This window comes from Dendropsophus ebraccatus, chromosome 5, assembly GCF_027789765.1.
Source record: "Dendropsophus ebraccatus isolate aDenEbr1 chromosome 5, aDenEbr1.pat, whole genome shotgun sequence".
Classification (NCBI taxonomy): domain Eukaryota; kingdom Metazoa; phylum Chordata; class Amphibia; order Anura; family Hylidae; genus Dendropsophus; species Dendropsophus ebraccatus.
In genome coordinates this window covers 7,971,659-7,986,211 of record NC_091458.1, presented here as the reverse complement: position 1 = coordinate 7,986,211, position 14,553 = coordinate 7,971,659, and the positions used below count along the sequence as shown (strand labels likewise).

Genomic DNA, 14,553 nt, shown 5'->3' with positions numbered 1-14,553 from the left:
ATAAATTGACCGGACTTATCCTTTAAGCCAGCTGGTGACAGCACTTAAAAAACACAATAGCATAGATCCATTGGATTGGACGCTACACTCGCTTAGGACATCAAACTGGTGTTGAGAAAAAAAATATATATATATAAATATATATGTGTGTGTATCGCCAACAGCCATAGGCCCAGATTCAACAGGTTTGACACCAGAATAGTTGCGTCAATTTGTAAAGCAAGTGCCAGTGAGGTGTCAATTTAATGAAAATTGGACACGTATTTTTGGATAATGGAACTGGGGTAAAGCCTTCTTGATGCTATGTTCACACTACGTATATGTGCGGCCGCATATTTTCGCGGCCGGACATATACGTGTTAAACTCTGGCCGGGAATTTGCGGAAGTTGCGGCCGGCTACGTACGGACCGCGAACTTACGCCCGTAGTCTACTTACGCTTCCCGAGCGCCCTACGTAGCGATCTGACAGCGGTTTTTTATTTGGAAATCTTCGCCTAGCCCCGGACACCCCACAGAACCTTTTGGATAGGCACAAAAAGCTTGCAAAATGAAGAAATCACCACTACGTACGGGACCGCATGTAACGCTACGGGCGTAAGTTACGGCATTTTCGTCCGCAAACAATGGTCTGGTTAATTTTTTCTGGCGCCGCGTACAATCCAGGCGTAAGTTCGTAAGTAGTGTGAACTGTGCAGCCGTACATCGTATACTTTCCATTGTACGCAAACTACGTAAGTTTCCGTCCACTTATTCATGGAACGCGCTGCGGCCGGAAACTTACGTAGTGTGAACATAGCCTGAATCTGTATCTTTTTAAATGTCCTTTCTTCACCTCATGGATTCTGAGGGTGAGGTTCTCTGTCTATTTTACCGTATCCGTATCCTGCTAGACTAGGTGTAATGTTAGAGGGGTTTTTTAACGTTGACTGTCCTGTGCTGAACTCTACATCAACATCTTGTCATGTTTAACCCCTTCGTGCTGCAGCTAGTTTGGGCCTTAATGACCAGGCTAATTTTTCAAAATCTGCTCTTATAGCTCCGTGATGCTTTAACATATGCTAGCGATTCTGAGATTGTTTTTTCGTCCAATATGGCACTTTATGTTAGTGGCAAAATTTGGTCACTACTTTGTGTGTTTTTTGTGAAAAACATCAAAATATCATGAAAAATTAAAAAAATTTGCATTTTATGAACTTTGAAATTCTCTGCTTTTAAAAAAAGAATGTCGTAGCACATAAATTAGTTACTAAGTCACATTACCAATATGTCTTCTTTATTCTGGCATAATTTGGTAAACATATTTTACTTTTTTAGGGTGTTACGGGGCTTAGAAATTTATCAGCAAATTATCACATTTTCGTGAAAGTTTCGTGAAAGGGACCAGTTCTCTTTTTTAAATGGATTTAGAAGTCTGGTATCCTGAAAACCCCCATAAGTGACCCCATTTTGGAAACTAGATACCCTAAAGAATTAATCTAGGGGTATAATGAGTATTTTAACCCTACAGGGGCTGGAGGAAAGTATTCACAATTAGGCAGTAAAAAAATGGAAAATTAAAATTTTCCAATAATATATACGTTTAGATTAAAGTTTCTCATTTTCAAAAGGAACATGAAAGAAAAAGCACCCCAAAATTTGTAACGCAGGTTCTCCTGAGTAGAACGGTTCCCCATATGTGGGCGTAAACCACTGTATGGGCACACAGCCAGGCTCAGAAGGGAAGGAGCGCCAATTAGCTTTTCCAATGCAGATTTTGCTGAAAAAGTTTCTGAGCGCCAGGTGCGTTTGCAGTGCCCCTGTAGTGCCAGCGGAGTAAAATCTTGCCATAAGTCACCCCATTTTGGAAAGTGCACCCTTCAAAGAATTCATCTTGGTGTGTGGTGACCATTTTGACCCCACAGGTATTACAGGAAAGTATTCAAAAGAAGACAGTAAAAATGAAAAACCCGAATTCTTCCAATAATATGTTCGTTTAGTTTGAAATTTCTCAATTTCACGAGGAACAAGAGGAAAAAAGTACCCCAAAATTTGTAACGGTTCTCTTAGGTTCTCCTGAGTACAATGGTACCCCATATTTGGGCGTAAACCACTGTATGGGCACACAGCGGGGCTCAGAAGGAAGGAGCGCCAATTAGCTTTTTCAATGCAGATTTTGCTGAAGAAGTTTCCGAGCACCAGGTTCATTTGCAGAGCCCCTGTAGTGTCAGCAGAGTAAAATCTCCCAATAAGTCACTCCATTTTGGAAAGTGCACCCCTCAAAGAATTCATCTTGGGGTAGGATGAGCATTTTGACCCCACAGGTGTTAGAGGAAAGTATTCAAAAGTAGACAGTAAAAATGAAAAACTCGAATTTTTCCAATAATATGTTCCTTTAGTTTGAAATTTCTCAATTTCACGAGGAACAGGAGAGAAATGTCACCCCAATATATGTAACGCAGGTTCTCCTGAGTAGAACGGTACCCCATATGTGGGCATAAACCACTGCATGGGCACACAGCCGGGCTCAGAAGGGAAGGAGCGCCAATTAGCATTTTCAGTGCAAATTTTTCTGAAGAAGTTTCTGAGCGCCAGGTGCGTTTGCAGAGCCCCTGTAGTGTCAGCAGAATAGATTCCCCCCAAAAATCACCCCATTTTGGAAAGTACACCCCTCAAAGAATTCATCTTGGGGTGTGGTGACCATTGTTACCCCACAGGTATTAGAGGAAAGTATTCAGAATTGGCCAGTAAAAAAAAAAAACTCGAATTTTTCCAATAATATGTTGGTTTAGTTTGAAATTTCTCAATTTGACGAGGAACAGGAGAGAAAACGTACCCCAAAATCTGTAACGCAGGTTCTCCTGAGTAAAACGGTACCTCATATGTGGGCATAAACCACTGTATGGGCACACAGCCGGGCTCAGAAGGGAAGGAGCGCCAATTTACTGGAGCAAAACCGCAGCAAGTAATGGTTATTAGAATAGCGCAGTTACTAAAATAAAATTAAAAAAAATGAGATTACAGGTAATGTGGGGTGGTTACGGACAGTCTGGGGTGGTTATGGGCAACCTGAGGTAGTTACAGGTAATCTGGGGTGGTTACGGACAACATGGGGTGGTTACGGGCAACCTGCTGTGGTTACGGCAACCTGGGGTGGTTACAGGCAACGTGGGGTGGTTACGGGCAACCTGCAGTGCTTACAGACAATCTGGGGTGGTTAAGGGCAACGTGGGGTGGTTACGGGCAATGTGGGGTGATTACGGATAAACTGAAATGCTTATAGGTAATCTCGGGTGGGTACCTGTAATCTGGCATGGTTACCGCAATCTGGAGGGGGTCATTGGCAATTTGGGGTGGTCAGAGGCAACGTGCGGTGGTCAGAGGCAACGTGCGGTGGTCACGGGCAACCTGCTGTGGTTATGGCAACGTGGGGTGGTTACAGGCAACGTGGGGTGGTTACAGGCAACGTGGGGTGGTTACAGGCAACGTGGGGTGGTTACAGGCAACAAGGGGTGGTTACGGGCAACCTGCTGTGCTTACAGACAATGTGGGGTGGATACGGGCAACGTGGGGTGGTTATGGGCAACCTGCAGTGCTTACAGACAATCTGGGGTGGTTACGGGCAACATAGGGTGGTTATGGGCAACCTGCAGTGCTTACAGACAATCTGGGGTGGTTACGGGCAACGTGGGGTGGTTACGGGCAACGTGGGGTGGTTAAGGATAAACTGAAGTTCTTATAGGCAATCTGGGGTACCTGTAATCTGGCATGGGCACCGCAATCTGGAGGGTGTCATTGGCAATTTGGGGTGGTCAGAGGCGACGTGTGGTGGTCAGAGGCGACGTGGCGTGGTCAGAGGCGACGTGGCGTGGTCAGAGGCGACGTGGGGTGGTCAGGCAACGTGGGGTGGTCAGAGGCGACGTGGCGTGGTCAGAGGCATCGTGGCGTGGTCAGAGGCAACGTGCGGTGGTTACGTGCAATCTGGGGGGGTTACATGTAATCTGGCGTGATTACGGGAAACCTGGGGGGGTTATGTGCAACCTGGAAGGGTTACAGACAATCTGGGATTGTTACTGATAAACTGAAGTGCTTATAGGTAATCTGGGGTGGGTACATGTAATTTGGGGTGGTTACGGGCAATCTGGAGGGGGTCACGGGCAATGTGCGGTGGTTACGGGCAATGTGCGGTGGTTACGGGCAATGTGCGGTGGTTACGGGCAACATGCGGTGGTTACGGGCAACATGCGGTGGTTACGGGTAATCTGGGGGGGGGTTAGGGGCAATTTGGGAGAAAACTGCAATTATTACTATAATAGAAAGTGTGTGTTTTATTTTTTTGTATGTTTGTCACTTTTTGTACTTTATACATTCATTTTCACTGTATTACTATGATTACTGTGATATTTTCTATCACAGTAATCATAGTTCAGTGAGAGACCAAATTGGTCTCTGTCACTTTAAATTTTCCAGAGTTTGCTGGTTGTGAAGCGCATGCGCACTTCATAACCAGCCAGGACGTCGAGGAGGAAGGAGCTCCAGGATCAGGTGACGTATATGGGGAAGGGGGGGGGGGGGTGACTGGGGGACGGGGGTGACAGGGGGAGTGGGGGGCGACTTGGGGGGTGGGGGGACATCACTTTTTATCCCCTGTCACCAATCATTCATGGTGACAGGGGATAAAAAGTGCCGGGCTCCACATGGCACAAGCGATCAGCGGTATATAGTATATACCGCTGATCGCTTGTAACGGGACCCCACAGGGGGGGCCCCGATGACTGCCCCATGCTCTCCGCTACCTCCGGTGGCGGAGAGCATGGGGTTTTCATTCATTTTAACTTTTCCATCGCTGTGAACAGACATTAGTCTGTTCACAGCGATGGCGGCGGCCATCTTGGAAATGATGGCCGCCGGGGGAGGGGGGTTAGTGATCGGGGCACTAGGGGGGTCTGATCTGGGGTCTGATATACACTTATTTCATCTCCCCCTGCCGTAGATTCACGGCGGGGGGAGATGAAAGGCGGCGGCGGCACCGGTAATCCCCTTTACCGACAGCCGCCGCTATAACGTTAATAGCGCCGATCGTCGGTAAGGGGGGGGGGGGGCGGGACGGACCCCACACACTGCCCCAACCCCTCAGCTACCTCCGGTAGCTGGGGGGATGGGGTGGGGGCAGTCCCGGCCCCGCAGCCTTATTCTCTGCCATCGCCGTAAAAAGCTGATGGCAGCAGAATAAGGACCCTTAGTGACCGCCGTAAAAAGCCGTATCGGTGGTCACTAAGGGGTTAAGGAATGATTTTTACACACATGCATATCCTTAGCTTCAAACTTCAGTTGTCTGTACTAGGTCCTTCTGGGTCCAAAAGAATACTACTCCTACTAATGCCCCCACCGTCAATTGTCTATTTGGAAACATACTGGGTGGAATCAAGAGCTGCGGAAGCTGCCATCTCAACTTGTCTGTTTTTAACAATACTGGCCTGAGAGCCATCAACTGCTGCCTTCTCCTGCTCCTCAAGTAGCCTCTCCTCGATAATACTGGCCTGGAATCAATCAACTGCTGCCTCCTCCTTCTTCTCAAGTAGCCTCTCCTCGATAATACTGGCCTGGAATCAGTCAAATGCTCACCAGACCCCAATCTGAATTCTTTGAGGGGTGTACTTTCCTAAATGGGGTGACTTTTGGGGGGATTCTATTCTGCTGACACTACAGGGGCGCTGCAAACGCACCTGGCGCTCAGAAACTTCTTCAGAAAAATCTGCACTGAAAATGCTAATTTGCGCTCCTTCCCTTCTGAGCCCGGCTGTGTGCCCATACAGTGGTTTATGCCCACATATGGGGTACCGTTGTACTTAGGAGAACCTGCGTTACAAATTTTGGGGTGCATCTTCTCCTCTGTTCCTAGTGAAATTGAGAAATTTTAAACTAAACAAACATAATATTGGAAAAAGTCTATTTTTTCATTTTTACTGAATTCTTTTGAATCCATCTGTTAGGATTTAGAGGGATTCATCTACCATTTCCAGTGGTAGACAAGACTTATTCCCTTTCCATAGATTTATTATTCTGTTTTATTATTCTTGTATATCTGTACAGTACCTCTTGTCAGGGCCGCTTTAACCAGAGGGCACATGGTGCACGTGCACCGGGCCCACTGGTTAAAGGGGCCCCCCCGAGCAGGCCGGCCGTTGCTATGTGCGACCAATGCGGTCGCACAGGGCTCCGGCCACCAGCCTGTCAGGGGGGAGCGCCATGGATGGGTAATCTACTTACCCCTCCATGGCGCCCCCTGCAGGGCCCCCCCGGCGTTCGCCGCTGCCCCCGTCCGCTGCTGCTGCGGCGCTTCAGTGCTGCAGCAGCAGCGACACTGACAGAGAGAGAGCCATTGGCTCCCTCCCTGTCAGTCACTCCTGTGGCCGCACTTCCTGCGGTCACAAGAGGCCGCGCTCTCCCTCTAGCGCCCGACGTCACTGGAGCGTCGGCACGAGGGTAAGGGGAGTGCAGCCTCTTGTGACCGGAGGAAGTGCGGCCACAGGAGGGAAGAGAAGAGGAACGCGTGGACCCAGGTGAGTAACAGTGTTTGTTTTTTTCAATGTTATATGGGAGGGGGAGCACATATACTATGGGGGAGCACAGGGGGCTATATACTATGGGGGGGGGGCACAGGGGGCTATATACTATGGGGGAGGACAGAGGGCTATATACTATGGGGGGGGCACAGGGGGCTATATACTATGGGGGAGGACAGGGGGCTATATACTATAGGGGAGGACAGGGGGCTATATACTACTGGGGAGCACAGGGGGCTATATACTACTGGGGAGCACAGGGGGCTATATACTATGGGGGAGCACTGGGGAGCTATATACTATGGGGGAGCACAGGGGGCTATATACTATGGGGGGGCACAGGGGGCTATATACTATGGGGGAGCACAGGGGAGCTATATACTATGGGGAGCACAGGGGGCTATATACTATGGGGGAGCAAAGGGGAGCTATATACTATGGGGGAGCACAGGGGGCTATATACTATGGGGGAGCACTGGGGAGCTATATACTATTGGGGAGCACAGGGGGCTATATACTATTGGGGAGCACAGGGGAGCTATATACTATTGGGGAGCACAGGGAGCTATATACTATTGAGGAGCACAGGGGTCTATATACTATGGGGGAGAGCACAGGGGGGCTATATATTATGGAGAGCACAGGGGGGCTATATACTATTGGGGAGAGCACAGGGGGCTATATACTATTGGGGGGGAGCACAGGGGGGCTATATACTATTGGGGGAGAGCACAGGGGGCTATATACTATTGTGGGAGAGCATAGGGGTCTATATACTATTGGAGAGCACAGGGGGGCTATATACTATTGGGGGAGAGCACAGGGGGGCTATATACTATTGTGGGAGAGCACAGGGGGGCTATATACTATTGTGGGAGAGCACAGGGGTCTATATACTATGGGGGAGAGCACAGGGGGGCTATATATTATGGAGAGCACAGGGGGGCTATATACTATTGGGGAGAGCACAGGGGGCTATATACTATTGGGGGAGAGCACAGGGGGCTATATACTATTGTGGGAGAGCATAGGGGTCTATATACTATTGGAGAGCACAGGGGGGCTATATACTATTGGGGGAGAGCACAGGGGGGCTATATACTATTGTGGGAGAGCACAGGGGGGCTATATACTATTGTGGGAGAGCACAGGGGTCTATATACTATGGGGGAGAGCACAGGGGGGCTATATATTATGGAGAGCACAGGGGGGCTATATACTATTGGGGAGAGCACAGGGGGCTATATACTATTGGGGGGAGCACAGGGGGGCTATATACTATTAGGGGAGAGCACAGGGGGGCTATATACTGTTGGGGGAGAGCACAGGGGGGCTATATACTGTTGTGGGAGAGCATAGGGGTCTATATACTGTTGGAGAGCACAGGGGGGCTATATACTATTGGGGGAGAGCACAGGGGGGCTATGTACTATTGTGGGAGAGCACAGGGGGGCTATATACTATTGTGGGAGAGCACAGGGGGCTATATACTACTGGGGAGAGTGCACAGGGGGGCTATATACTAATGGGGGAGCGCACAGGAGGGCTGTATATAACTGGAGGAGCACATGAGGGGCTATATACTACAGGGACACCTTAAAACTATGGAGGCACAGAGGGGTGTGTAACTATGTAGGGGTACAGAGGGGTGTAACTACTGTATAGGGGTACAAGGGACCTAACTACTGTATGTGTTGGAGCCTAAAATATTTGTCTGGCAGATTCTGGAGAGAAGATTCACAGCCAGGAGAAGACTTCAAGGTGGCCCACGCTGGATGGAGAGAAAAAGAAAAGGTGACAGACTCTGATTGGAGAAGACGCCCCCGGTGAGTCACTGGATGTAACTTCACTCTGTTATAGGCTTGTACTGATAGGGGTCATGGTGTGGCGGTATTATGTAATGGTATCATTGGCGATATCTTTCTGTTTTGTTTAGTGCAGTTTTTATGTAATATGTAATCACTGAATGGTGGAAATAGTGTTATAAGGTAACTACTGTATGTATTGGGGCTCTTGATACAGTGTGGGGGCAAATTCAGTACATTATACAATGTGCCGAAAGGGAAGGGGGGGGCCCACTCTTGAGGGCTGTGCACTGGGCCCACCAATGTATTAAAACGGCTCTGCCTCTTGTTCACATAATTTTACTCCATTTGTTGTGATTTTATATGTGATTTAAATAAAGTGATTTATATTTTGCCATTGAAGTGGTGGTCTTGTGTATAGGATTTTGTGTTGGGACCTGGGCCAGGTCCCGTGGTCTTTGTAGGAGTCATGTATTACTACTGCAGTACATTGTATTGTGCATCATACGGCAATAGCACGGCCACCCCTGTCAGCATGAGGCATCTCCATGGTGACCCGGGGCCTTCATTAGGACCCCGAGGTTACCATGGGGACCGGACGGTGCTGCGTGACATTGCGATCACGTGAGTATGCCCGCGGCCACTGGAACCCGTTAGATGTCGCTGTCATAATTTGGCAGCGGCATTTAACTGGTTAAATTATCCGCAGCGGAGGATCCTCTGCTCCATGTAGTTTCAGGGGGGGGTCAGCTGTCACACTGACAGCTGATCCCCCGCTCTGCTGCCGCAGGGGGGCGTCAGTTTATTCTGATGCATCCGCCGTGAAAAGGCAGCATGGCGGTCACTAAGGGGTTAATAGCACGTTACACTATTGTAGTATTTCCCTTCACATTAGATGTTACATCCTCAGACGTCAGTGGATGAGATTATATAGAGAAGCATCTGTATAACAAAGGTCAGGACTTCATCGGGGGATCGAGGGATCGGGGGATCTGGGGATCGGGGGATCGAGGTATCTGGGGATCGAGGTATCTGGGGATCGGGGGATCGAGGTATCTGGGGATCGGGGTATCTGGGGATCGAGGTATCTGGGGATCGAGGGATCTGGGGATCGGTACGCCCTAACCGGGTGAGTCTGCATTTCTGTAAATTAGCGCACACACATCACACAGGGTTAATCCACCTGCACATGCAGCACCACTGTGTCTCCTATCATGTCATGTATCATACTCTCTACTGAGCTGTATCTAATCCTAACGTGTGATACTCTCTACTGAGCTATGTATCTAATACTAACGTGTGATACTCTCTACTGAGCCATGTATCTAATCCTAATGTGTGATACTCTCTACTGAGCCATGTATCTAATACTAACGTGTGATACTCTCTACTGAGCCATGTATCTAATATTAACGTGTGATACTCTCTACTGAGCCATGTATCTAATCCTAAAGTGTGATACGGTCTGCTGAGCTATGTATCTAATACTAATGTGTGATACTGTCTGCTGAACCATGTATCTAATCCTAAAGTGTGATACGGTCTGCTGAGCCATGTATCTAATACTGTGTGATACTTTCTGCTGAGCCATGTATCTAATCCTGTCATGTGTGATACTGTCTTCTTGGAAGTGTATCTAATCCTGTCATGTGTGATACTAACGCTCTCTGGACGCGTCACCCACATCTCATCTTCTTATTATTACAGGTTGGATAATAATAATCTACCAGACACTTCCTGCCCCCAGTTGGCCTCTGTAATAAGGAATAACCCCTCCCTGAAGAGACTTTACCTGCATGGTAACCGTCTGTCCGGTCCGCACTTCAGGGACTTGGCCGAAGCTCTGTCCAGTCCAGCCTGCAGGATAGAGTACCTAGGGTGAGTATAAGAGATGTGTACAGGACTGAGCCATGTATCTAATCCTATCATGTGTGATACTGTCTGCTGAGCCATGTATCTAATCCTATCATGTGTGATACTGTCTACTGAGCCATGTATCTAATCCTATCATGTGTGATACTGTCTACTGAGCCATGTATCTAAAACTAATGTGTGATACTCTCTACTGAGCCATGTATCTAATCCTATCATGTGTGATACTGTCTACTGAGCCATGTATCTAATCCTATCATGTGTGATACGGTCTGCTGAGCCATGTATCTAATCCTATCATGTGTGATACTGTCTACTGAGCCATGTATCTAATCCTATCATGTGTGATACTGTCTACTGAGCCACGTATGTATCTAATCCTGCCATGTGTGATACTAACCCTCTGTGGAAGCGTCACCCACATCTCATCTTCTTATTATTACAGGTTGCGTAGAAATAATCTACCAGACACTTCCTGCCCCCAGTTGGCCTCTGTAATAAGGAATAACCCCTCCCTGAAGAGACTTGACCTGCATGATAACCGCCTGTCCGGTCCTCACTTCAGGGACTTGGTGGAAGCTCTGTCCAGTCCAGACTGCAGGATAGAGGAACTAAGGTGAGTATAAGAGATGTGTACAGGACTGAGCCATGTATCTAATCCCGCCATGTGTGATACAGTCTACTGAGATCTGTATCTAATCCTATCATGTGTGATACTGTCTACTGAGCCATGTATCTAATCCTATCATGTGTGATACTGTCTGCTGAGCCATGTATCTAATCCTATCATGTGTGATACTGTCTACTGAGCCATGTATCTAAAACGAATGTGTGATACTCTCTACTGAGCCATGTATCTAATCCTATTATGTGTGATACTGTCTACTGAGCCATGTATCTAATCCTATCATGTGTGATACTGTCTACTGAGCCATGTATCTAAAACTAATGTGTGATACTCTCTACTGAGCCATGTATCTAATCCTATCATGTGTGATACTGTCTGCTGAGCCATGTATCTAATCCTATCATGTGTGATACTGTCTACTGAGCCATGTATCTAATCCTATCATGTGCGATACTGTCTGCTGAGCCATGTATCTAATACTAATGTGTGATATGCTCTACTGAGCCATGTATCTAATACTAACGTGTGATACTCTCTACTGAGCCATGTATCTAATCCTATCATGTGTGATACGGTCTGCTGAGCCATGTATCTAATCCCGCCATGTGTGATACTAACGATCTTCTTATTATTACAGGTTGGGTGCTAATAATCTACCAGACACTTCCTGCCCCCAGTTGGCCTCTGTAATAAGGAATAACCAATACCTGAGGAGACTTTACCTGTCTGGTAACAGTCTGTCCGGTCCGCACTTCAGGGACTTGGTGGAAGCTCTGTCCAGTCCAGCCTGCAGGATAGAGGAACTAGGGTGAGTATAAGAGATGTGTACAGGACTGAGCCATGTATCTAATCCTATCATGTGTGATACTGTCTACTGAGCCATGTATCTAATCCTATCATGTGATACTGTCTACTGAGCCATGTATCTAATCCTATCATGTGTGATACTAACGCTCTCTGGACGCGTCACCCACATCTCATCTTCTTATTATTACAGGTTGCGTAGAAATAACCTACCAGACACTTCCTGCCCCCAGTTGGCCTCTGTAATAAGGAATAACCCCTCCCTGAAGAGACTTGTCCTGCATGATAACAGCCTGTCCGGTCCGCACTTCAGGGACTTGGTGGAAGCTCTGTCCAGTCCAGACTGCAGGATAGAGGAACTATGGTGAGTATAAGAGATGTGTACAGGACTGAGCCATGTATCTAATCCTATCATGTGTGATACTGTCTACTGAGTCATGTATCTAATCCTATCATGTGTGATACTGTCTGCTGAGCCCTGTATCTAATCCTATCATGTGTGATACTGTCTGCTGAGCCATGTATCTAATACTAACGTGTTATACTCTCTACTGAGCCCTGTATCTAATCCTATCATGTGTGATACACCCTGCTGAGCCATGTATCTAATCCTCTCATGTGTGATACATCCTGCTGAGCCCTGTATCTAATCCTCTCATGTGTGATACATCCTGCTGAGCTCTGTATCTATCCCCTATAGAGTGTAAGCTCCTATGGGCAGGATCCTCCCTCATGTATCTAGTAACCTCTGCCCCCCTGTCTGTACCTCGCTGTCTTCTGTTACAATGTGTTACCCCAGTATTCTGCCATGTAAATCGCTGCCGGAGATGAGGGATAAAGCTTCTTCCTAATACACATTATACAGGAATCCTCCGCTAATGACCGGACCCCCCCAGATCATGTGATGAATGGTTACACGGGTCATGTGACGTCTGTACACGCTGAGCACATACATGTACGGACTCTCTCATCATATATGGAGACCTCAGCATCTGCAGTAATAGTCACACAGTCCACTCCGCACCATCATAGCCCCAACATCCTGACCCACCGAGGGTCCCATCCCAGAGTCCATCCACAATGTATATCACAGCACCCACCCAGCTCTGCTTTACTGCTCACTATCCATGTCACATCCACAGCAGCACAGAGGATTTATCATCTCCTCATATCACAGCACCCACCCAGCTCTGCTTTACTGCTCACTATGTCACATCCACAGCAGCACAGAGGATTTATCTCCTCATATCACAGCACCCACCCAGCTCTGCTTTACTGCTCACTATGTCACCCCCACAGCAGCACAGAGGATTTATCATCTCCTCATATCACAGCACCCACCCAGCTCTGCTTTACTGCTCACTATGTCACCCCCACAGCAGCACAGAGGATTTATCATCTCCTCATATCACAGCACCCACCCAGCTCTGCTTTACTGCTCACTATGTCACATCCACAGCAGCACAGAGGATTTATCATCTAATATCACAGCATCCACCCAGCTCTGCTTTACTTCTCACTATGTCACATCCACAGCAGCACAGAGGATTTATCCTCTCCTCATATCACAGCACCCACCCAGCTCTGCTTTCCGTTCACTATCCATATCACATCCACAGCAGCACAGAGGATTTATCACCTCCTCATATCACAGCACCCACCCAGCTCTGCTTTACTGCTCACTATGTCACATCCACAGCAGCACAGAGGATTTATCATCTCCTCATATCACAGCACCCACCCAGCTCTGCTTTACTGCTCACTATGTCACATCCACAGCAGCACAGAGGATTTATCACCTCCTCATATCACAGCACCCACCCAGCTCTGCTTTACTGCTCACTATGTCACCTCCACAGCAGCACAGAGGATTTATCATCTCCTCATATCACAGCATCCACCCAGCTCTGCTTTACTGCTCACTATGTCACATTCACAGCAGCACAGAGGATGTATTTCCTCATATCACAGCATCCACCCAGCTCTGCTTTACTGCTCACTATCCACATCACATCCACAGCAGCACAGAGGATTTATCATCTCCTCATATCACAGCACCCACCCAGCTCTGCTTTACCGCTCGCTATCCATGTCACATCCACAGCAGCACAGAGGATTTATCACCTCCTCATATCACAGCACCCACCCAGCTCTGCTTTACCGCTCGCTATCCATGTCACATCCACAGCAGCACAGAGGATTTATCTGTGGTGGCTGCTTGTGTGGTGTTGCAGCAGCTGTGACCTGATGGTACCGTTTGACGTCACTACTGTGGTAGTTGGTCGGTGGAGTATAGCTCAGCCGGGTGGTAGGTTGTCGTGACGCCAGTGCTGAATCGGCACACAGGTATGATGGCACACCGGTTTTTAGTTTTTTGTGGCTGGCTTTACCCTTTCCCCAATGGTCGGTGACCTGCCAGGTTGTGATGGGTCCCTTGGGCTCTTATAACGGTGGTCCGCAGTGGAGTTATGACCCACCCGAACTGTCAGTACCACCACCCACAGAAAGGGGAGATGACCCAGGGACAGTGTAGATGATGTGTAGGTGCTGGTATATTGATCACTGAGTCCTGTGAGAATAAATAAACTTCCTTTTTACATATGAGTCTTCTGTGATATAAGTGAGCAGTATAATACAATCTGGACTTGGCTAGATCTGCATCGAGAACTGTTGAGTTAGAAGTTGAACAGCAGTGCTGACTTGGTTGTGTGCTGAGAAGAGTAGCGAGAGAGTTCAGAGGAGTGGAGAGAAGTAGGTTGTGAGAGTCCCAACCCAATGTAGTACTGTGCTCTGCCGGAACTCTGCCGTATTCTTGTAAAGAATACTTGAAAGATGAAGAATACTTGTGCCCGTGTTACGACTTATGTCGCTATACCACCTTTTGCCTTTCAATGTCAAGTT

General features: G+C 47.9%; 1 protein-coding gene across 6 annotated transcripts in view; it reads left to right on the top strand.

Annotated features, from left to right (window-relative positions):
* Positions 1–14,553, top strand: part of LOC138792246 (NACHT, LRR and PYD domains-containing protein 12-like) — a 258,306-nt gene that overhangs the window by 202,958 nt on the left and 40,795 nt on the right. For all 6 annotated transcript variants that reach the window (XM_069969446.1, XM_069969440.1, XM_069969443.1 and 3 more), the window contains 4 exons: positions 10,056–10,226; positions 10,666–10,836; positions 11,486–11,656; positions 11,846–12,016. In XM_069969446.1, coding sequence (XP_069825547.1) covers positions 10,056–10,226; positions 10,666–10,836; positions 11,486–11,656; positions 11,846–12,016 — 684 coding nt within the window. The remainder of the gene's footprint in view (positions 1–10,055; positions 10,227–10,665; positions 10,837–11,485; positions 11,657–11,845; positions 12,017–14,553) is intronic.